Source organism: Schistocerca piceifrons, chromosome 3, assembly GCF_021461385.2.
Source record: "Schistocerca piceifrons isolate TAMUIC-IGC-003096 chromosome 3, iqSchPice1.1, whole genome shotgun sequence".
Lineage (NCBI taxonomy): Eukaryota > Metazoa > Arthropoda > Insecta > Orthoptera > Acrididae > Schistocerca > Schistocerca piceifrons.
The window spans coordinates 289,821,371-289,844,969 of record NC_060140.1 but is presented as its reverse complement, the minus strand read 5'-3'; the positions used below and the strand labels follow the sequence as shown (position 1 = coordinate 289,844,969).

General features: G+C 40.1%; 1 protein-coding gene across 1 annotated transcript in view; it reads right to left on the bottom strand.

Moving 5' to 3' along the window:
- The window catches only part of LOC124788600 (facilitated trehalose transporter Tret1-like), a 64,949-nt gene that overhangs the window by 5,753 nt on the left and 35,597 nt on the right, over positions 1-23,599 (bottom strand). Inside the window, exons 3-4 of the mRNA XM_047255869.1 lie at positions 17,422-17,681; positions 2,527-2,739 (exon numbers count right to left, since the gene is read on the bottom strand). Coding sequence (XP_047111825.1) covers positions 2,527-2,739; positions 17,422-17,681 — 473 coding nt within the window. The remainder of the gene's footprint in view (positions 1-2,526; positions 2,740-17,421; positions 17,682-23,599) is intronic.

The following is a 23,599-nucleotide window of genomic DNA, read 5'->3' as shown; positions in this document are numbered from 1 at the left end:
CCCGTCCGTTTGTGTTGCAGCTGTTAGTCCACAGCCTCAAGTAGATAATACTCCAGACGCATTGCGAGCACAGATTGCTGAACTTGTTCCATCAGTCCCTGCCTTGCAGACACAGCGTTCCAGTCACCAGTCACATCACTATCATTCAGTGAGAATACGCAGCCGCTCACTTTTCACTGCGAAAGTCAGTTGGTACCACTCACGATTCGGTTCAGGGGGGTGGGAATGCAGTCCCACATGTGCGTGTGTCGAGACCTGTGTAAGGCTTCTTGATAAGAACGACGGTTACCACTGCTTCCCTAGCCCGCCGTTCGCCTGACATGTCGCCCAACGAACGCGCCTGGGATACGGTCGGTCGGCAACTTGTTCGTTCAGGTCCTCTTGCAGCCAGCCACATATGACGCTTTGTGGACGCGGCTACAAACAACTTAGCAGGTTACTCCCCAGCAGAATATTCAGGCGCTCTTTGATTCCATGCTACGACGTCTAGTGATTTTGATTGCAGCACTTGGTGACATTGCTCCGTACTGAATTTCCAAAGTCACGGTGCATGTACAGATCTGTAATGCTAATCATTTGTGTTTGTGTCATGATCCTAATCGATAGAATAAGTTTCATTATCACATTCTCGGTCTTGATGTTTCGCTTTTTCCAAAATTAGCGTACTTCGAAAAAGACTTCAAGGAAATCGCATTGTCCATTTTACAGCTGATTCGGTTATTTTCTTAAATAAGCTCTTTAGTACATCCAGATATCAGGTTTTAGGAATATAGTGACAAACATCATCGTGTTGATCTGTGCGTCATACTGTATGTCCATGTTTTAAAATGAGAATCAAAATCTGTTTTATTACTGCTTACATTACAATATTCGCTAAAGCCAATATCTGAAGATAGCAAGGATTACCGCACCATCAGTTCAACAGCTTATGTGTCCAAATAGCTGAAAACAGGCTTTAGCGAGGTAAAGGCACCAGAGGGACAGTTCTGACGTTGCGGTTGATATGGAAGCAAGACGGAAGAAAGATCAAGACTCATTCATAGGATTTGTCGACCGGGAAAATGCGTCTGACAATGTAAAGTGGTGCAAGATGTTCGAAATTGTGATGAAAATAGGGATAAGTTATTGGAAAATACGAGTAATACGCAATATATACAATGATGAAGAGGCAACAGTAAGACTGGAAAAACAAGAACGAAGTGCGCATAAAAAGTGGTGTAAGACCGAGATATAGTCTTTCACCCCTACTGCCTACTGTTCAATCTATACACCAAAGAAGCAATGACCGAAATTAAAGAATGGTTCAAGAGAAGTATTAACATTCATGGTGAAAGATTATCAATAATAAGATTCGCTGATGCTATCCTCAGTAAAAGTGAAGAAGAATTACAGGATCTGTTGAATAGAATGATCAGTCTAATGAGTATAGGATATGGACTGAGAATAAATCCAAGAAAGACCAAAGTAATGACAAGTAGCAGAAATGAAAACAGCGAAACAATTACATCAGAATTGGTGATAATGAAGTAGATTAAGTCAAGGAATTCTGCTACATAGGCAGCAAACTAACCCATTACGGACGCAGCGGAGATGACATAAAAAGGAGACTAGCCCCAGAAAGAAGGGCATTCCGTACCAGGATAAGCCTACCAGTACCAAACATCGGCTTTGATATAAGGAAGGAAGAAAGTTCTAAGACGTTGGGAGCACAGAAACGTACGGTAATGAAGCACGGACTATGTGAAAACCAGAGCAGAAGTGAATCGAAGAATTTGAGATGTGGTGCTACAGAAGAATATTGAAAGTAAGGTGGACTGATAACGGAAGGGATGAGGAGGTTCTGGAGGGAAGCGGCTAGGAACGGAATATCGGCGGATAATTTCCGTGGTAATAGAGGGAGCGGCAGAGAGAAAAAAATGGAAATAGTCATTCTTGATGTTTTATTCAGCTACAATAAATCTGAACTTTGTGCTCAACCAGAATAAAAGTGGAGTACGATTGCTCGGATGGCCTGCATGATTCGATGTCGCTAGTTACAAATAATGCTTGTCTCTATAGCACCGAGTGGTCAGCGCGTCGGTCTGTCACACCAAGGGACTGGGTTCGATTCCCGGCTGGGTCGGAGATTTTCTCCGCTCAGGTACTGGATGTTGTTTTGTCCTCATTATCATTTCATCATCACCAGTGGAAGGCAACGGAAAACTACCACTGGAATCACTTCCCTAGACGCTCATGCGGTGGACCTCTCTGACGAGGCTTCCCCCCTGCCGTAAGGTAGAACACAATGTTTTTTAAAGCATTTGGCAAATTTATCAAATACTAAAAGTGGGCATGAAACAATTTCCTAACCATTTTTCTACACGTCATTATACTCCATCCGATCAGGCCTTGAAGGTCCATCGGTACCGAACGATCGCCGTTTCATTGCCAGCCCATAGGGGCATGTGGTCATGACACAGCCTTCTCACATACAAAGTAACAAGACATACGCCTGTGATATTTGTAAGGGATACAGGTTGTGCTTACCTGTACGACGCCGACTATGATGGCACAGTCGCTGGGGTCCATTCTGCTGCCCGCAGATACAAAGATGGACACAGAATAGAAGATAATGATGTTGATACCGGACAGTTGCTGGGAAAACTGTAGTCCCAAACCGATGCCCAGGCAACGCCCTGCTGCGTGTGAGACGAACATATCCTTCAACTTCCCCTTACGCGCCCTTGCGTGGGCCACTGTCTGCAGGAAACCAAAAAAATGATGATTATTAAGAAACTTATGGATTAAGTTATAGACGTCGTTTCCAAGAAATCTCACATTCGTGGACAAAGTTATTATTACTACAAAATTTTAGTTTAATTTCTCGTCGGTGTTCTTTTATAAGATGGGAAGTACGAGCCGTGGCTGTGGTCTGGTGGCCAAACCATACCGGTATTCATCATGAGTGATTCAAGAAAACCACGGAAAAGGGTGCTTGTTATAATAATTGATCATCACCATCAATACAAATGCCTACTGCTATGTGTCATTACCCGCGTAAACGCTTTGAGGTCGTAAAGCACTATTGATGACCAAACGTCAGTTTGGTAACAATTTTTTTCTTAAGGTTCTCTCCTGCTTATGATACGGAAGTGCACACGGCTTGTGTAAGACAATGAAAACGATCATTTCTTTAAAAAACTGTATTACGATCGACTGAGGAAATTTTTTTTATTGCTATCAGAAATGTGATCACTACACTCAGAGTGACGATGTCGTCATTGGTGCTCTTGGAGGAAAACGGATTACGTACAGACTTGAAATTCGATCTTTTTGACATAATCGTAAGCCAACAAGAACACTGCCTTTAACTTACATAAGACGCAGTTCACTTTTATCAGGGACGACATCTCTACAATGAGAGTTCAAGATTTTTTGACTAACAGAAACCAGTACAACACACGGGGTTGTGAATGTTCCCGAAGGAAGTGTAAGAAGGCTGCTAAGGCTCTCAGTATACATTCATGATTTATTTGACAGAGTTAGCAATACTCTCAAACGGAAATCTGACGATGCCTTCGACCACGCAAAAGTATCATCGCTGAACGCTCGAAAGGAAGTAAAATTAGAAAAATTAGTCAAATTCGAGCAGAACTCGCGCACTGAGTATTCCACACAAAATTAATTACGCCTATAGTTCGTCCTGGGAATCAAGAATATAAAGGAGTTTTGCCTGCTATCGGTACCAGTATTGGCAAGACATTAGTCCCGGGAATTCCAAGACGGCATAAAAATCTCTACAGTAATCCGTCAGAGTAGCTCAGACATAAAAAAAGAAGCGAACATATCAGTATTGGCAAGATATTAGTCCCGGAAATTCCAAGACGGAATAAAAATCTCTACAGTAGTCCGTCAGATTAGCTCAGACATAAAAAAAGAAGCGAGCAGGAGACTTTTGTTTATATATGTACAAAGACAAGGTTTAATAATACATCTTTTATAACTTCTTACAGTTTACATTTGCATCCAGTAACGTCCATTTATTACGATTTCGACATATGATGAATGCAATGTATCTTCAAATGTCAAAATGATATTTTTCTGTGATATAATTACAATTTAACAGGGTTCAGATTTTTTATTTTATTTGTGCTGTGAAGCCTTGCTTGTTACCGAATGTCAAGATTCTAGGTCAACGAGAACTATTGTGTAAGTCTTACTGAGTGAGTTTGCGCGTTTGAAAATATGTAACACGAATGGAGGAATATTTTCATCGAATTGACTTAGTAGCTTATATTTTTAACACCGCCAAGAAGCTTTAGTTTTTTGTAGTACCAAGGGACCATAGACCCTAGTATGTGACAAAAATTCCAACTTTATACGTCTACCCGTTCTTGAGAAAAAGGGTTTCTAACAGTCGGACAGACAGACATAGATACAGACAGACAGGCAGACAGATGTAAACCAAGTTGATCCTGTAAGGGCTCCATTTTTACAGATAGAGGCTCGACCCCTAAAATGTTAATACCGTGGACAAAATTTCCACTTGGTGTCTTTAATGTCTGCTGTTATGCTATTAAATATGATTCCCATAAAGGGAAAGTATTTGGCAGTACACGTTTCCAAGATTACAGCTAACCTTCTCGAGCCCATCACATCCTTTATGTAATTATGGTTCAAATGGCTCTGAGCACTATGGGACTTAATATCTGAGGTCATCAGTCCCCTAAACTTAGAACTACTTAAACCCAACTAACCTAAGGTGATCGCACACATCCATGCCCGAGGCAGGATTCGAACCTGCGACCGTAGCAGCAGTGCGGTTCCGGACTGAAGCCGCCTAGAACCGTCCACAGCGGACGGCTATGTAATTATAGATAATACTTACAAGTAGTATGAAATGGGACTCTTTCGTTAAAGCAGTAGAGGCGAGCGAAACGGAAGGCTTAAGTGTTTTGGGTTGGCTCTGGGAAAGTGTAGTGTGGTTGTGAAAGTCGCCCAGTACGAAACACTAGTGCGACAATTTCTAGATCACTGCTTCAGTGATTCACGCCCTCAGAAAGTAAGCATCGCAGCAGATTTCGAACGAATTCAGAGAGAAGCTGCTAGGAATATAACAAACCGGCACTGCGGATGCGAAAATATAACGGATATGGCATGACGATTTAAACGGAAATATTTGCGGGAAAGGTTTACATTGTTCTTGCAAAATTTGGGGATTAGGTGTTCGAAGAAGACGGATTGGCTGTTCTATTGTTTTCGCCAAATACCTCGCAGAGGGATCAAGAGAGCAATACGAGAAACTATAGGCATATGGACATTGAGATTTGGCCCATGTGAATGGATAAATACACAGAACTATTATCTTTAATTTGAAGTTCAGTCCACCATGACCAGAACTGTGATTTTTGCGGTATGTACAGAATGCCTACAATAACACTGTCTGAAAAGTAATAAAAGAAAAAAATGAAAGGGGAACTAGGACTTGACGTATGGTCGACAACAGGGTACTTATAAAGCTCTTGTTCGACCGATTCTTGAGTATTATTCAGCAACCTGGGATTATTACCAGGTAGGACTGACAGAAAAAATGAAAGGGAAACTAGGACCGTTCGACACCTGGATACTAATAAAGCTCGTGTTCGACCGATTTTTGGTTATTGTTCATCAATCTGAGATAATTACCAGGTATCACTGACAGAAGAGTCGGAGAAGGTCCAACGAAAAGCGGCGCGTTTCGTCACGGGATCGCAGTCGGGGCGAGAGCCTTACATTCATACAGTGTTTATGGACAGCTATCCAACGATTGGAGAGTGCTAACCATACGCTCGTTCAGCTTAATTACTTACAATTTTAGGACTCATTCATCAGATACACTCTAAATTTATTCTACCACACAGTCTGTCATCGTAAAAATTGTACTTTGTTATGGTAAGTTCTTGGGTTTTGAATCACTTCAGCATTAAATTTGTGTATTTTTTTAACTTTTTTACTCCTGGCAGCATGTTCGCATATAGTGTCATCTATACTTAAGTACAGGATATTACTTAGGCACTGCCACTTATAATACAAGAGATATGATGGAATGAAAATAATCAAGAGTGGTCCATATCACACATAGGCTCATGGGTGAGATGGACCAGTCTACTGGGAGAGATGGACCATATAAAAATAGCTAAACATGAAGAAAAAAGTCAGTTAAAATTATATGTTTTTATTTCGAATGTGTTGTGATGAATACGGAATTATATTATTAAATATTTTAGTCTAAAACAATTTTCTCACTTTATTATAAATATTGGTTGAACCTCAGATCTCTAATTAGTTGTTGATTTTATTCAAGCATTAGCCAGTTATCCTCTTACCACACCAGCTGCACTTACTTCCAGATTCGAACACCATTCATGTGATTGTCGTCAATAGGAAACGCACTGAATCCTTGTCTTTGTTTTAGTTTCGTGACACTTTCAACACATTTATCTTCATCTCATTCATCAAAGCTACTTTTGTAATCTTCTACAATGTCATCAGTGTTGTTGCTTTCTGCAACTGATTAACAAGTTGAGCTGTTTCGAGTATTTTTCTTTTACAGCTTTTTCGGTCTGTTTTTCTCTTCACTGTTGTTCGCTTTCTCTGTTTCCTTTCTTTTTTCATCACTCTTTTTCTTTACAGTTTTACTATTTTTCTGGAATGTTTAGCATTTTGTAATCAATTTTCACTTTCCCATTAAAATTCGTTGTTTAATTAACAAAACGAACAGGCGATATTTATTCAAACAGTTTTGTCGAATTAGCTCAAGAGTAGAAAGTTTTGAACTGGTAGTCCTGAAAGTCTTAGTTTTACTGGGAGTGGAGTCCGAAATTGTATCCCTGAAAGAATCTGAGTTGTGCAGATAACTCTGATTGGGATCACTAGGTCGTTTGAAAAGCATTGAAATGATTGGTCTGCCTGTGTGTGAGATTCTGCTTCCACATTTGTTGGAACAGACGTATGTTCCAACAGATAAGCATAGTCTGGGACTGCGGCCCTATTCAGTGGGATTACTTCGTGTCTTTGGGCCACTCATACCATTTTCAGCTGTAATTCATTTAGTCCACGATGAGATGAGCAGTTTTCCAAATTGAATAGGGCTAACTTTCCTGGCTGGATTATTCGTCATAAAGAGTTTTGGAGGCGCTGTATACATACCTTTTCAATTGTTTGAAAAATGAGTGGACCAGGGGTTGCGACCAGTGGGATGCTTCTCTGCAAACTCTAATGTTTCCAAACGACCTGCGTGAGATGTGTGTATTGTACCAAGTAGTGAAAGTTAAGATGGAACCAATGCTTTACGATGAATCCCAAAAATTCGAAACTGAAATTAACAATCGTGGTCCCGTCAAAGCAACAAATCAGAAATATGAAGGTGATTTGTCCAAAGTAAAATCGGAGGTAAAATTCAATGTTACTGAGAAGTTAGAACCAATTTCTGATGATGAGGTAATTGAAGTTGAGCTCAAAAAAAAAAGAAAAAGTAGAATTAATAGAGTTATCAAATAATGAAACTGACTTCAATACTTCTGAAATTATAACAAGTCAGAGAATGCTAGAAACGGCTATAAAACTGGTTGAAATGCCAAGTGGCAAGGTAGACGCATCAAACTGGATTCAATTACTGTTTTCAAAACTTGAATAGCATCGTAAAGAACTGAAAAGTAAGACGGAATCCAGCAGTAAACAGTTAAGTGGTAAGACTAGGTCTAGTAATAAACAACCAAACATTAAGACTGAATCTAGTAGTAAAGAACACTATAGGATGAAATGACCTCAAAAATGAACGACTTAAATTATCATGATCTGAAAACTATCATGATATGCAAGTCAAAGCAGGGCAACAGCTAACGAAACTGCATAGTATTTTCAAAACCGAAATTAAAGTAGTTCGCAAAGATTCCAAAGACGCAGGTGATCTCATGGAGGGAGAGTGTGAGAAAGAATCGACAGTGTATCCAGACTTTGCTCTTATCGATTTGAGGATATAAGTAATAAAGTAAATGTGCAAGTAGGCTGTTTAGGTTTTTATGTTGGTAACGCCACGTAGCGCTCTGTATGAAAATCACTGACTGTGCTGCGTGCAATCTGTGGTTGGTTGGACTCATTGTTGGAATATTCGCTTGCGTAGTGTTGGGCAGTTGGATGTGAGCAGCACGTAGCGTTGGACAGTTGGAGGTGAGCCGCCAGCACTGGTGGTTGTGGAGAGAGAGAAGCCAGAGTTTTGAGAGGTTACTATAAGCGGACGATCTGGACATGTGTCCGCCAGAAAAAGGAGATTTGCAAAGATGGTTGTCATGAATTGAGAGATATATATGATGACTTTTGAACATTATTAAGGTAAATACATTGTTTGTTCTTTATCAAAATCTTTCATTTGCCAACCATGCCTACAGTAGTTAGTGCCTTCAGTAGCTAGAATCTTTTATTTAGCTGGCAATATTGGCGCCCGCTGTATTGCAGTAGTTCGAGTAACGAAGATTTTTGCGAGGTAAGTGATTCATGAAAGGTATAGGTTATTGTTAGTGGGGGCCATTCTTTTGTAGGGATTATTGAAAGTCAGATTGCGTTGCGCTAAAAATTTATGTCTCAGTTTAGTGATGATCAGAATAAGTAAAGAGAAAACTATTTGAATACGTTGAGTTTTGCTCAGCTGTTTGAAAATCAAATAACGTAGAAGTTTACCAGCACAGTCATTCATAATTTTTCAAGGGGATGTTTCAAATGCTTGTCAGAATGATATTAAGAAAATAAAGTCTGACTGTTTGAAATTATATGAGGATTAAAGTTTTCTGACAGAGTGGATTCAGTAGAACTACAGGTAGAGGAAATACGAACATAGGAAACAGAGCAACGTCTGGTGGCTCTTGAAATACTACTGTACAGCATGCTGTTTCAGTTGACTCCGCTTTCCTCAAATGTCGTCAGTTCTTACGTTTGGTCCAGACAAACAAATTCACCAATTAGAGTTATTCACCAATTAGAGTTCTGGAATGATTTTGAGAATGTTTAGCCAAAGGCATGGTCAGAAAGAGAGAAAATTTCTTCCATAAGAAGTAATTTGTCAGGAGATGCTTTGTGATGGTCAGCTGACGCAATGATTAGATGCAAAGTTCTTTCTTAATTTTAAAGTGCATTTATTAATGAGTACTGGTCACATATCAAACAAAACGATGTTCTGAGAGAATTTTGGAGTGATGAAAAGTTTGCTACAGGTCGTGAATCAGTAAAAGAGTTCTCTAGAAAGCGGGCCTCGCGGCTGTTACATCTGACAGAAAAGATGAAGCGGGAAATGATTATCATGGGACCAGTAGATAAACTGTCTTGCTATTAGCAAAAAAGAATCATTTCCGCTCATAAAGGTAATGTGGGTAGGTTCTTCGAATATCTGAAGTGAGTGGAAAGAGTAGCTGCTGTTGAGGAGCAGATACAGAATAATAATACGTCTTCTAGCAGTCATGTAAACAACCGAAATAATGGCAGTGTAAATGTGGATGTTAGAAGTATAGAAGTTTAGAACACACAATCTGATTATCGTTGTCAAGGCTGTGGTAGAGGAAAATGAGATAGACAGCCACTGTGCCTTCGCAGTAATTATTACGGCGAAAAAGAAAACTAAATAATGTTCCGTTGAGACAAGGAGGAGAGCCGAACGCTACCCTATCTGATTCCGAATCGAATGAACACAATGGGCCGCGCTTGGGAAACTAAGTCCCGTCTATGAGGAAACTGGCGCTCACCAGGTGGAAAGACTTTAATGAGGAACGTGTTCAGCCTACAATAACTCACGCATTATAAAAACTAACATCCTGGGGTAACAGTGGTGTTCTTGATAGTGGCAGTGAAGCAAATGCTTTGTTCCATGCATTCTTTGATTCTATTTCTCAGAAGAATGAACTAACTGTCGTGAAAGTAAGTGGTTTAGGAATAAAAGTTGCTACTGGAAAAGCTTCTAGACCATTACAGCACGAACCTTTGATGCCGATTGATATAGGTAACATAATAATCACGCATGGTTTAAGTGTGTAGACTGGCACAGATCTTTTAACGACATAGCAAGGAAAAATTTTCTTTGATGGGAGCCACTTAATATTAACTGTACTAGATTCTCGGGTGATTATGGGGACTTTCATTGCAAATTATGTAGCTACTAATAATGAAGCATGGGAACTACCTATTAGAGTAATAAGGAATAAGGGATATTTGCACGAAAATACTGAATTTGGTAATAATGTGCATGATGCTAATGTGGAAGAGAACTTAATCCTGTAAGAAATAGAGGCTAAAGTACAATCCACAAATCAAATTTCGGTTAAAATAGCTTTGGACAGAAAAAGACGGCGTGACTCAAAATCTTCGCCCACTAATTTTAACATTGGTGAACTAGTGTTAGTCAAAACTAAAGAAAAAAACTAAGAAAATTTCAGCGAAAACAAATAAATCTATGCGGGATTCTCTTCTTCTGTCCTCTCTATAGTAAGTAAGGAATGCCGTTAGTTTTAGCATCTTCATAGTAAGTAATAACTTATTTCCATAAATGGCTATACCCTTATGATGTGTTGCAAGAGAGTATGAGAGGTTGTCTGCAGTAGTAAATTCTAAATGTTAAAATGGCAGTAGGTAACTTATGTGCACCAATGATAGAAAAATAATGGCAGAAGTAAATAAATAATAAATGATATCCACAAAAAGGATTAGTAGCAGTAAAATACAGATACTTTCCGCTAAGAGAAGTAATTAAAGATGAAAATTTCTAGAACCTGAAACAGTAAACTCTGCATAGACTAATAATCTTTAATTGGAAGTAAGATTGTCTATAGATAAGAAAGGGTAATAAAGTGGTGCCACTAGTGGTAAGCCAAAGCGTTTCGATATCAATTAAACGAGATGGGTGGGGGTGGTATGAAGATCGCACCAAAATATATGTAAATAATGAGGTGAGTAGGCTTACGAAGATAACAGGGAGAAAGAAGCGTCAGAATATATGAATAAATCAAAATAGGGAGAAACAGGAGATATGAAGTCTGTAGGCTGACTTATATAGTAAAATGGAGGGAAAATTGATGAGGAATTCCCTCACACCTCGTGGAAAGGTTGATAAATGCGTAATTTTGCTTAAGGCAGATGGTCATTTAACAGATACAGATTGACACATACAAACAACAATACAGGTAAGCAAACGTGTTAAGAAATGCTGATTGTAGAGTAATGTTATAATAAAAACAGCCCTTTCATTATGTGTGTCAGAAACCTAAGTAACTGCTGTTAAACAAATGACTTCTTTAGCATACTAATCCATGCAATAATGAACCATTTGAAGATAGAATATACCATGGTTACTCGATTTTCTAAGTAAAGCAACAGCTAATGAAATAAATTGCAGACTATCATAAGTGCGACTATTTAAATCCTATGTTGACTTTCAGAATATGATATCTACAATTTATATACAAAAATTGAAAGTTTTGTGATTCAAGCTTAATAATGAAATAAAATGTCACTATTTTGTGAAGTAGCGTATTGCCAATAATCATTCTGAAAAAGTTAATAATAGTTTTCCAACTAATAAATTTTAAGAAAAATTTAAAAAATTCTTTCTAGTAACTTCTCTATGGTTACTCAAATTATGGAAGGAAAATAGAATATAGAATGTGTTTTGTTCTTCTTTAGATGTAAGCTGAGAACAGAAGCTTAGGCTATGTTACATGTTTCTTAGAGACCTGGAGGCATCATGAAAGGCAGCCTACAAGGTGTATCTCCAGGTCTGTAAGAAACATGTAACATAGCCTAAGCTTCTGTTCTCAGCTTACATCTAAAGGAGAACAAAACACATTCTATATTATATTCAGAGGAGGAGAAGGAACAGAGGAGGACACATACAACTGTGACTCCCCCTCTCCATTCCCTTTCTGAATAGAGTATCGTGAAGAACACCGTATATAGTGACTGCCCACCCCCTGTCTTCAATGTTTTAGTGAAAGTAGTTTGCATGGACGCACACCACAGTGCCTAAGATTGTGATTAAATAAGTAGTGAAAAGCTGTGAAAGAGTAAAATGTTTTATGTGTTTCTCCTTCAGGTAAGGACTAAAATCTCTAAAACAGAAAATTAATTTTGTAGTAATTGAAAATTTTATTTCGTGTTTCTACGTTATTTCATTACATGATTAGCAGAAGTTCATTATGTCATGTTTTTCTGTGTATGCCCTATTTATCGTTAATTTTGTGGATTTAGGATTAAGGAAAATTTATCTAAAATCAACTTAATTTAAAAGAGGGCAGCTGTAGTAACATCAGTTGTATCTAATATTTAATTTTGTTCAAAAATATTTTTTTCACAAAAAATAGGCATGATGTGGCGAATCAAGCGCTGTATCATTGTGAGAGATACAGAGGAGAGTGAGTGTGCTGGAACTTACCCCAGTTAACTACTACCAACACCACATTGTCATTATCTTCCCGTGCATAGAGTACAAAGTATTGCGCCATAATCCGAAAATGAAATTAAAAATTAAAATACCTTTTTCAAACGTTGTTAGTGTATGATGTTAACATTGTGAAGTCTCAGAATGATCTAGTCAATATGTTTCGCTAAATGCGTTATTTTAAGAAAAAAATAAGTGGCACTTAATAATGAAGATAGAAGTCTGACAATTTTTTCAGAATCTGAAAATTTATGTCACAATCAAACGTTGCGAGTCTCAAGTTGATCGGTTCAATATTTTGGTCAAAATTGGTGTTTTTACGAAAAATTGAAGACACTAAATATTAGACTAAGAAAGATGAAAATTCATATGTAGTCTCAGTTTGATATAAAACCACTAAATATGTAACACCAATAAGCTACCTCTATTAATTTTCAAGTTATTCACTAAAAACTAAATTTGGGACGAAAACGTCCCTATTCATATTAGTTTAAGTATTATTTGTATTTATTAATAGAAAGTTCTAATTACAGCACTTGATTACTTTCATTAAATAATGCAGCTCTACCAAGATTCAAGACTGTTCAAAAATGGTTCAAATGGCTCTGAGCACTATGGGACTTAACATCTGAGGTCATCAGTCCCCTAGAACTTAGAACTACTTAAACCTAACTAACCTAATGACATCACACACATCCATGCCTGAGGCAGGATTCGAACCTGCGACCGTAGCGGTCGCAGACTGAAGCGCCTAGAACCGCTCGACCACACGGCCGGCTTTCAAGACTGTATTGTAAATAAAAATCACTACATGGAATCTTAATGAGGCAGCTCAGAGGTCATGTTCTACTGCCAGTTCCGTTCTAAAAATTCTAGCTAGCAAAATTTAAATGTAGTCGGGCTAAAACTTTTTCAGTAACTAAAACCAGCTTAACTCCATTCAAATAAAAATTAAGAAAATTGTGAACTATTAAATGACAGAGGTAGTAATTAATACGTTTCCGAGAGAGGGGCCATTTAGATGTTGCTACCTGTGCCAAGACAGGTTGACAGCAAAAGTTACGTCTGATGATTTGCTGCGCCCATATATAAATACGGCCAGAGTGGCACTAAAAGGAGGCACATCGGACTGAGATATCAATCTGTCCGCGTCAGTTAAATGCTTGCGAGCACTGTGCCTTGGATGATGTCACAGCCGCAGAGCCGCCAAATACGTTTATGGTAAAAGTAGGAAAAGAACCCATGAGGACTGTACGCCGTCCTGGATCGCTTAGATTTCACTAAAGTAACTGTTTGTGTGCTGCCCGTAGTGTCGACAAAACCACGTGGTAAGTGGCGAGATTATTTCCCAAATTTAAGGCCAGCAACTAACTTTTGGTGATCAGAAGCCAGACGATAGACCATTTTACTTGTAACTTACGCAGAGGTAGCCCCTGAACTGCTAAGAGTGCTGTTTCCGATAGGACGTTATTATTATTACCAAGAATGTTATAATGTTTGTGTGTGTGAACTTTTACTGAATATATTAATCAGTTACAACTCTAAACTTTTATTTATAGTCATATTCCCTGATAGCACTGAGTAAATAGCAAAAAAAATGGTTCAAATGGCTCTGAGCACTATGTGACTCAACTGCTGAGGTCATTAGTCCCCTAGAACTTAGAACTAGTTAAACCTAACTAACCTAAGGACATCACAAACATCCATGCCCGAGGCAGGATTCGAACCTGCGACCGTAGCGGTCTTGCGGCTCCAGACTGCAGCGCCTTTAACCGCACGGCCACTTCGGCCGGCTAAATAGCAAACAGGAACATTTTCTTTCAGTGAATACAACGAGTAACGTCGACTTGCAGACTGGAAATTATGGTCAGTGTGTTCTCCATCGCTTTCTGGCTGACCGCAAAAGTAGTTTTCAAGCTCTTGCAAACGGCGAAGATGAATGGGAATGATGATATGACATGTGAATAGTACAGGAGAAGAACGTGCTTTGTCCACGTTTTTTTTCAAAAATGTGTTATGTGTGCTATAAGATGCAGTATTCATTGTTGTTTAACGTTTTTAACCGACCAGTGTGATAATACGAATAGTCCACATTGTGTAACCCATTTTAAGTCAGGCATCCAGGGTAACAGCGCTCTAATTTCTTTCACTACAGGGAATAAATTTGCTTTAACCAGTATTGTATATTATGTTTTAGATTCCTTGTGTATTGGTTAACAATGTTAGAATAAGGAATAGAGAATTTTCCATTTATGTGTATTGTTGGTGCTAGTGAAATCCGCTGCTTTAGTTTCAGACATTTTGTTTATTAATGCATATGTTGTAAGTGATTCACTTTATTCTGAATGACGAGTACTTAATTTTAGCTTGAAAGACAGACCTTCATGTACTAACAGTGTTAGTAAAAGGAAAGTACGAGGGTGAATGTGCACCGCCATAAAGAAATTAAACGTTCATTCGCAAGAATTAGGAGAAAACTACATCTGTAAACCAAAATACTTTGAGGATGTGAGTGATGAAGAAATATCAAATTTTATAAGAAAATTTAATGGTTTGGAAGACTAGAATGGACAATAATTGCGTCTGACAGGCCTCATTACAATACCCGCGGTTCACAGAAGGCGAACAAGGAAGGACGAAGATGAAGCACACCTTCCAGAGTATAATTTGAAGTACAACGCAAGAGCGGAATGTGACGACGTTATACGATAAGTTGTTAAATGCAGAAAAGCGTTCATGACATAACAACAAAGTGATGATTGATGCCAGTTTAGAAATGTATGAAGTTGTGCAAGTTTCCTCGTGATGAAAGGTGTAAATATGGCCGTAGGCCATGGAAAATTTAGGAAGAAGTAGAAAAGGCAGTTTATGATCACACTGGTCTACTTAAAGGTAGATCACGGCATTACAGCAATGAAAAGACCAAGAATTTTTACCTTCTAGAGGAACTTTCGGGGAATAAAATGTATGAAATATTCCAGGACAAATATCCAAAACTTGACCTTTCATATGAAACGCTTAGAACAATACTCGGCACGAAATTTAATTAGCTATTGGTATACAAGGAGTGGTACATACTCACCCTGTGATAAATACACTGCTGAGATGAAATTCTGAATGCAAGATTATCTGAAAATTTGGATTTATGACGCGAAAAAACTAAGTCTTGGTATAAACTGCTAAGATCACCAGTGACCACATGATACACAAAGTCAAAGATGAAACATTTTATTCCAGAAACAGAAATGCTCGTTTAAGAAGCCGAAATTCTAATGATACCGAGACAAATTGCATGGGCTACCTCAGAACTTTATGGTTATCAAGTACTACAGTAAGTACTAATGACATCTAGTACAAAAGGCAAATGCCTGTTTACTTTTTCAACATTCATCAGCTTCCATGTGCAAGTTCAGTGTTCTGTACTTGCACTTAAGATACTGGGAGAAAAGCGCCGAATGAAGTTGTTTCCTTTTTAAATCACCTTGTAACAAAATTAGTGAGCAGGGAATTCAAACACTTTTAAGTTTTTTATGATTCGTGTTCAGGTCAGAATAAGAATAACTGTTCTAAGTTATCTTAATTGCCTAGTGAATGAACTAAATATTTTCCCTCTTGGGGGATCTTTTTATGTAGTACGATAAGCGTATCGGGGTAATTAACATAAAGCAGTAGCAGAAGTTCCAGTGGACTGGGTGCGAATCATTGGTTGAAACCCTATGTAAACCTAAACCATTTTATGCTGCGCTGGTCAGTCAGGATTTGAAAGAAAACTGGGAATCATTTATAAAGAAAGAATATTTGAAAAAATGCTGAAAAGACCCTTTCGGAGCGGTAGTCAACACAAAAGACACAGCTCTGCCTCATTCAGTATCGTGAAAATTTATAATGGAGTTTGGATTTCATAGATGGTGAGGGCTTCACAGTGACTTCAGGAGCAGCAGGCTAGAGAATATGATTACATAACTTGGTAAAATTTGAGGTAAAATTTGAAAATATTATAAAATATTATTTAGCATATTTTTATAATAATAGTAATAATCATTTGTCTTTACAAGTCCTCTAACAATATCGAAAGAAAAGTGTCTGGACCTCTAGATTTTGAAGGAATATTAAGGACAAGAGGAAGAGAGTTTTACACAAACCTTTTACACTAGGCTTACAATTACATATTGGGACAAAGTGATATTTTACTTTATTCTCATTACCACTTTATCACATGACGTTAAAACAGCAAAGACAAATTATTTAAAAAGAACTATCTTTATTGTTTCAAACATCGTATTTCATTACAAAATATTCTTACAGCTAATGTTTAAGAAAAAGTACACTTTTACTTGCAATATCTTCTATTCCGCTACATACAAGTAGCACATTCGTCTTTTTTTACGCATGACTTTACTTTAAATATCACGCCAATAAAACTACTATTTTAATATTTAAGTTATCAGTTTGTATTAACTTTAATGCATACAACCATCCTTCCAAACAACTTAAGTATTCATTAATTTTATCCATTAGTGCCCTTGAATTTCTCTTTCAACCTTTACTATTTCTGTCTTGAAAAACTTGTTCATGTAGGCAAAGCACAGTCTTTTTCTGTTCTCTTGATATGTTACAAAATTAAGGAATACCTTTTATGGTGCTAGAGAGAGCTGCATAAGGTAAAACCTGTAGGGAAGACAGAGACTGGAATATATCAAACAGAGGACTGCAGGTGTTAAGTGATACAGGGAGATGAAAAAGTTGGTACAGCAGAGGAAGTCGTAGCATCAGCAGCAAACGAGTCACAAGACTGACAACGATAAAACCGTAAGGTACTATCTGCGATGAACATATGCTGTTCATATGGAGACGGAACTTTGGGCTAGCCCGAGAAATTCATTCGAATGCAACACAGTTGACCAGAATATTGTGATAAGGCGATGAATGGTTAACACGAAATACAATGGGGATGATCCGTTACATAGTACGGTGAAAAGTCTGCTTACCTCGGTCATCTCAGCGAGGTCAGCATTGATATCGGCGTTGGCGCCACCGCGCAGCCACCGCAGCGCCGCCGTCGCGTTCTCCGTCTTGTCTTGGCTCAGCAGGAATATCGGCGACTCCGGCACGAAGAAGAAAAGCACGAAGAATAAGATGGGCGGGATGGCGCACAGCAGCGACAGCCACATCAGATTCGACCATTTACCCACCACGTAAACATACAAGATGCCTGCAGGTGGTCCACAACATGTAGCCCTCCACCCATCTTCATCAGAATACCACACTTATCTTATTATAAGCCACAGCTTTAATTTTTCCTACATAATACCACCTTTCCTACGGAGGAACTATTTTACTTCCAGAAACGTCTGTTGGTTTTATTTACCTTACTGTGAGAGGACCCGTTAAAGAATGGAGAGGACATATACCAATTATGAAAACGTGAGCCCATGCCTTTTACTGATTTCTGCCTTACTGCTATGGTATTCCTGCAAAAAATGTTTTCTCTTCTATACGTGGCTGTTCATCTATAGTACTGTGTCGTTTCAAAACATTATTTGACGTAGTTACAAAAAATTTCAAAAAGTTGTTAACCAGTAGGCCCTAAATATAAAACTCTGACCAGATGCTCATATATATATATATATATATATATATATATATATATATATATATATATATATATATATATATATATGGTGTTACAAAAAGGTACGGCCAAACTTTCAGGAAACATTCCTCACACACAAAGAAAGAAAATATGTTATGTGGACATGTGTCCAGAAACGCTTACTTTCCATGTTAGAGCTCATTTTATTACTTCTCTTCAAATCACATTAATCATGGAATGGAAACACACAGCAACAGAACGTACCAGCGTGACTTCAAACACTTTGTTACAGGAAATGTTCAAAATGTCCTCCGTTAGCGAGGATACATGCATCCACCCTCCGTCGCATGGAATCCCTGATGCGCTGATGCAGCCCTGGAGAATGGCGCATTGTATCACAGTCGTCCATAATACGAGCACGTAGAGTCTCTACATTTGGTACCGGGGTTGCGTAGACAAGAGCTTTCAAATACCCCCATTAATAAAAGTCAAGAGGGTTGAGGTCAGGAGAGCGTGGAGGCCATGGAATTGGTCCGCCTCTACCAATCCATCGGTCACCGAATCTGTTGTTGAGAAGCGTACGAACACTTCGACTGAAATGTGCAGGAGTTCCATCGTGCATGAACCACATGTTGTGTCGTACTTGTAAAGGCACATGCTCTAGCAGCACAGGTAGAGTATCCCGTGTGAAATCATGATAACGTGCTCCATTGAGCGTAGGTGGAAGAACATGGGGCCCAATCAAGACATCACCAACAATGCCTGCCCAAACGTTCACAGAAAATCTGAGTTGATGACGTAATTGCACAATTGCGTGCGGATTCTCGTCAGCCCACATATGTTGATTGTGAAAAATGAACATTTTGATCACGTTGGAATGAAGCCTCATCCGTAAAGAGAACATGAGCTCTAACATGGAAATTAAGCGTTTCCGGACACATGTCTACATAACATCTTTTCCTTATTTGTGTGTGAGGAAGGTTTCCTGAAAGTTTGGCCGTACCTTTTTGCAACACCCTGAATATATATATATATATATATATATATATATGGTGGTCCTTTAATCGTGACCGGGCCAAATATCTCACAAAATAAGCGTCAAACGAAAAATCTACAACAAAAAAAAAAAAAACTGCAAAGAACGGGGAAAACAGAGGTGCTATGGTTGGCCCGCTAGATGACACTGCTATAGGTCAACCGCATATCAACCGCGTTTTTTAAATAGGAACCCCCATTTTTTATTACATATTCGTGTAGTACGTAAATAAATATGAATATTTTAGTTGGACCACTTTTTTCGCTTTGTGATAGATGGCGCCACAAACATATGGCTTACAATTTTAGAGGAACAGCTGGTAACAGGAAGGTTTTTTAAATTAAAATACAGAACGTAGGTACGTTTGAACATTTTATGTCGGTTGTTCCAATGTGATACATGTTACTTTGTGAACTTATCATTTCCGAGGACGCATGCTGTTACAGCGTGATTACCTGTAAATACCACATTAATGCAATAAATGCTCAAAATGATATCCGTCAACCCCAATGCATTTGGCAATACGTGTAACGACTTTCCTCTCAACAGCGAGTAGTTCGCCTTCCGTAATGTTCGCACATGCATTGACAATGCACTGACGCATGTTGTCAGGCGTTGTCTGTGGATCACGATAGCAAATATCCTTCAACTTTCCCCACAGTAAGAAATCCAGGGACGTCAGATCCGGTGAACGTGCGGGCCATGGTATGGTGCTTCGACGACTAATCCACCTGTCATGAAATTGCTATTCAGTACCGCTTCAACCGCACGTGAGCTAATATGCGGGCATCCATCATGTTGGAAGTACATTGCCATTCTGCCAGGCAGTGAAACATCTTGTAGTAACAGCATTAGAACATTAGGTACGAAATCAGCATACATTGCACCATTTAGGTTGCCATCGATAAAATGGGGGCCAATTATCCTTCCTCCCATAATGCCACACCATACATTAACACGCCAAGTTCGCTGATGTTCCACTTGACGCAGCCATCGTGGATTTTCCATTGCCCAATAGTGCATATTATGCCGGTTTACGTTACCGCTGTTGGTGAATGAAGCTTCGTCGCTAAATAGAACGCGTGCAAAAAATCTGTCATCGTCTCGTAATTTCTCTTGTGCCCAGTGGCAGAACTGTACACAACGTTCAAAGTCGTCGCCATGTAATTCCTGGTGCGTAGAAATATGGTACGGGTGCAATCGATGTTGATGTAGCATTCTCAACACCGACGTTTCTGAGATTCCCGATTCTCGCGCAATTTGACTGCTACTGATGTGCGGATTAGCCGCGAAAGCAGTTAAAACACCTACCTGGGCGTCATCATTTGTTTCAGTTCATAGTTGACGTTTCACATGTGGCTGAACACATCCTGTTTCCTTAAATAACGTAACTATCCAGCGAGCGGTCCGGACACTTGGATGATGTCGTCCAGGATACCGAGCAGCATAAGCAGCATACATAGCACACATTGATCACAATAGCCATACATCAACACGATATCGACCTTCTCCGCAATTGGTAAACGGTCCATTTTAACACGGGTAATGTATCACAAAGCAAATACCGTCTGCACTGGCGGAATGTTACGTGATACAACGTACTTCTACGTTTGTGACTATTACAGCGCCATCTATCACAAAACGAAAAAAGTGGTCGAACTAAAACATTCATATTTCTTTACGTACTACAGGAATATGTAATAAAAATGGGGGTTCCTATTTTAAAAAACGCAGTTGATATCCGTTTGACCTATGGCAGCGCCATCTAGCCGGCTAACCATAGCGCCATATGGTTTCCCCCTTCAAGCTAGACGAGTTTCGTTCTTTGTAGTTTTTTCGTTTGATGCTTATTTCGTGAGATATTTGGCCCGGTCACTATCAATGGACCACCCTGTATTATATATATCAAAAAAAGGTTTGCATCATCCCAGTTCCCAGAACTCCCGAAGATAGACATTGACTGTGGATATTATATCACTTACAAAGTCCCTTCGACTGTTCAGAGATGTCACTAAACGACGTAAACAACCATGCATGAGGATCGCCTATAAGACGGAGGGGGTCAGACAGCCGATCATTTTGAATCATTCCACCAGGAAGGAGGTACACGGCTCGTGTTGTCTGTAGTTCAACTATGCCTATCCAGTGAATACCCCGGTTCGATCGTGTCTGCTTTGTTACTTTGTGCCAGGAGGGGCACTCAACAGGGGAAGTGTCCAGTCGTGTCGGAGTGAACCAAAGCGATGTTTTTCGGACATGGGGGAGATACAGAGAGACATGCCTAGCTCAGGCCGCCCAAGGGCTACTACAGCAGTGGATGACCACTACCTACGGAATATGGCTCGGAGAAACCCTGACGGCAACGCCACCATGTTGAAAACTGCTTTTCATGCAGCCACAGGACGTCGTATTACGACTCAAACTGTGCGCGATAGGTTGCATAATGCACAACTTCACTCCTGACGTCCATGGAGAAGTTCGTCTTTGAAAACCACAACACCAGCGTGGTACACATGGGTCCAGCAACATACCGAATGGACCGCTTAGGATTGCCATCACGTTCTCTTCACCGATGAGTGTCACATACACCTTCAACCAGACAATCGTCGGAGCCGTGTTTGGAGTCAATCCGGTCAGGCTGAACGCCTTAGACTCACTGTCCAGCGAGTGCAGGAGGTGGAGGTTTCCTGATGTCTTCGGGTGGCATTATGTTGGGCCAACGTACGCCGCTGGTGGTCATGGAAAGCGCCGTAACGGCTGTACGATACGGGAGTGTCATCCTCCGATCGATAGCGCAACCATATCGGCAGCATATTGGCGAGGCATTCGTCTTCATAGACGATAATTCGCGCTCCATCGTACACATTTTGTGAATGACTTCCTTCAGGATAAAGACATCGCTGGACTAGAGTGGTCAGTATGTTCACCAGACGTGAACCCTATCGAACATGCTTGGGAAAGACTGAAAAGGGCTGTTTATGTACGACGTGACCCACCAACGACACTGAGGGATCTACGCTATATCGTCGTTGAGGAGAGGGACAATCTAGACCAACAGTGCCTTGATGAACTTGTGGACAGTATGCCACGACGAATACAGGCATACATAAATAGGTGTTAGAGGTACCGGTATGTACAGCAATCTGGACCACCACCTCTGTAGGTCACGCTGTATGGAGGTACAACATGCAATGCGTGGTTTTCATGAGCAATGAAAAGGGCGGAAATGATGTTTATGTTGATCTCTATTTCAGTTTTCAGTACAAGTTCCGGAACTCTCGGAACAGAGGTGATGCAAAACTTTATGTACACTACTGGCCATTAAAATTGTTCACCACGAAGATGTGCTACAGAAGCGAAATTTAACCGACGGGAAGAAGATGCTGTGATATGCGAATGCTTAGCTTTTCAGAGCATTTCAGAGCATTTACACAAGGTTGGCGCCGGTGGCGACACCTATAACGTGCTGACATGAGGAAAGTTTCCAACGGATTTCTCATACACAAACAGCAGTTGACGGCGTTGCCTGGTGAAACGTTGTTGTGATGCCTCGTGTAAGGAGGAGAAATGAATACCATCACGTTTCCGACTTTGATAGAGGTCGGATTGTAGCCTATCGCAATTGCAGTTTATCGTATCGCGACATTGCTGCTCGCGTTGGTCGAGATCCAATAACTGTTGTCAGAATATGGAATCGGGGGGTTCAAGAGGATAATACGGAACGCTGTGGTGGATTCCAACGGCCTCGTAACACTAGCAGTCGAGATGACAGGCATCTTAGCCACATGGTTGTAACGGTTCGTGCACCCACGTCTCGGTCCCTGTGTCAACAGAGGGGACGTTTGCAAGACAACAACCATCTGCACGAACAGTTCGACGACGTTTGCAGCAGCGTGGAGTATCAGCTCGGAGACCATGGCTGCGGTTACCCTTGACGCTGCATCACAGACAGGAGCGCCTGCGATGGTGTACTCAACGACGAACCTGGATGCACAAATGGCAAAACGTCATTTTTTCGGATGAATCCAGGTTCTGTTTACAGCATCATGACGGTCGCATCCGTGTTTGGCGACATCACGGTGAACGCACGTTGGAAGTGTGTATCCGTCATCGCCATATTGGCGTATCACCCGGCGTGATGTTATGGGGTGCCATTGGTTACACGTCTCGGTCACCTCCTGTTCGAATTGACGGCACTTTGAACAGTGGACGTTACATTTCAGATGTGTTACGACCCGTGGCTCTAGCCTTCATTCGGCTCCCCAAAATCCTACATTTCAGCAGGATAATGCACGACGTCATGTTGCAGGTCCTGTACGGGCGTTTCTGGATGCAGAAAATGTTCGACTGATGCCCTGGCCAGTACATTCTCCAGATCTCTCACCAACTGAAAACGTCTGGTCAATGGTGGCCGAGCAACTGGCTCGTCACAATACGCCAGTCACTACTCTAGATGAACTGTGGTATCGTGTTGAAGCTGCATGGACAGCTGTACCTGTACACGCCATCCAAGCTTTGACTCAATGCCCAGGCGTAT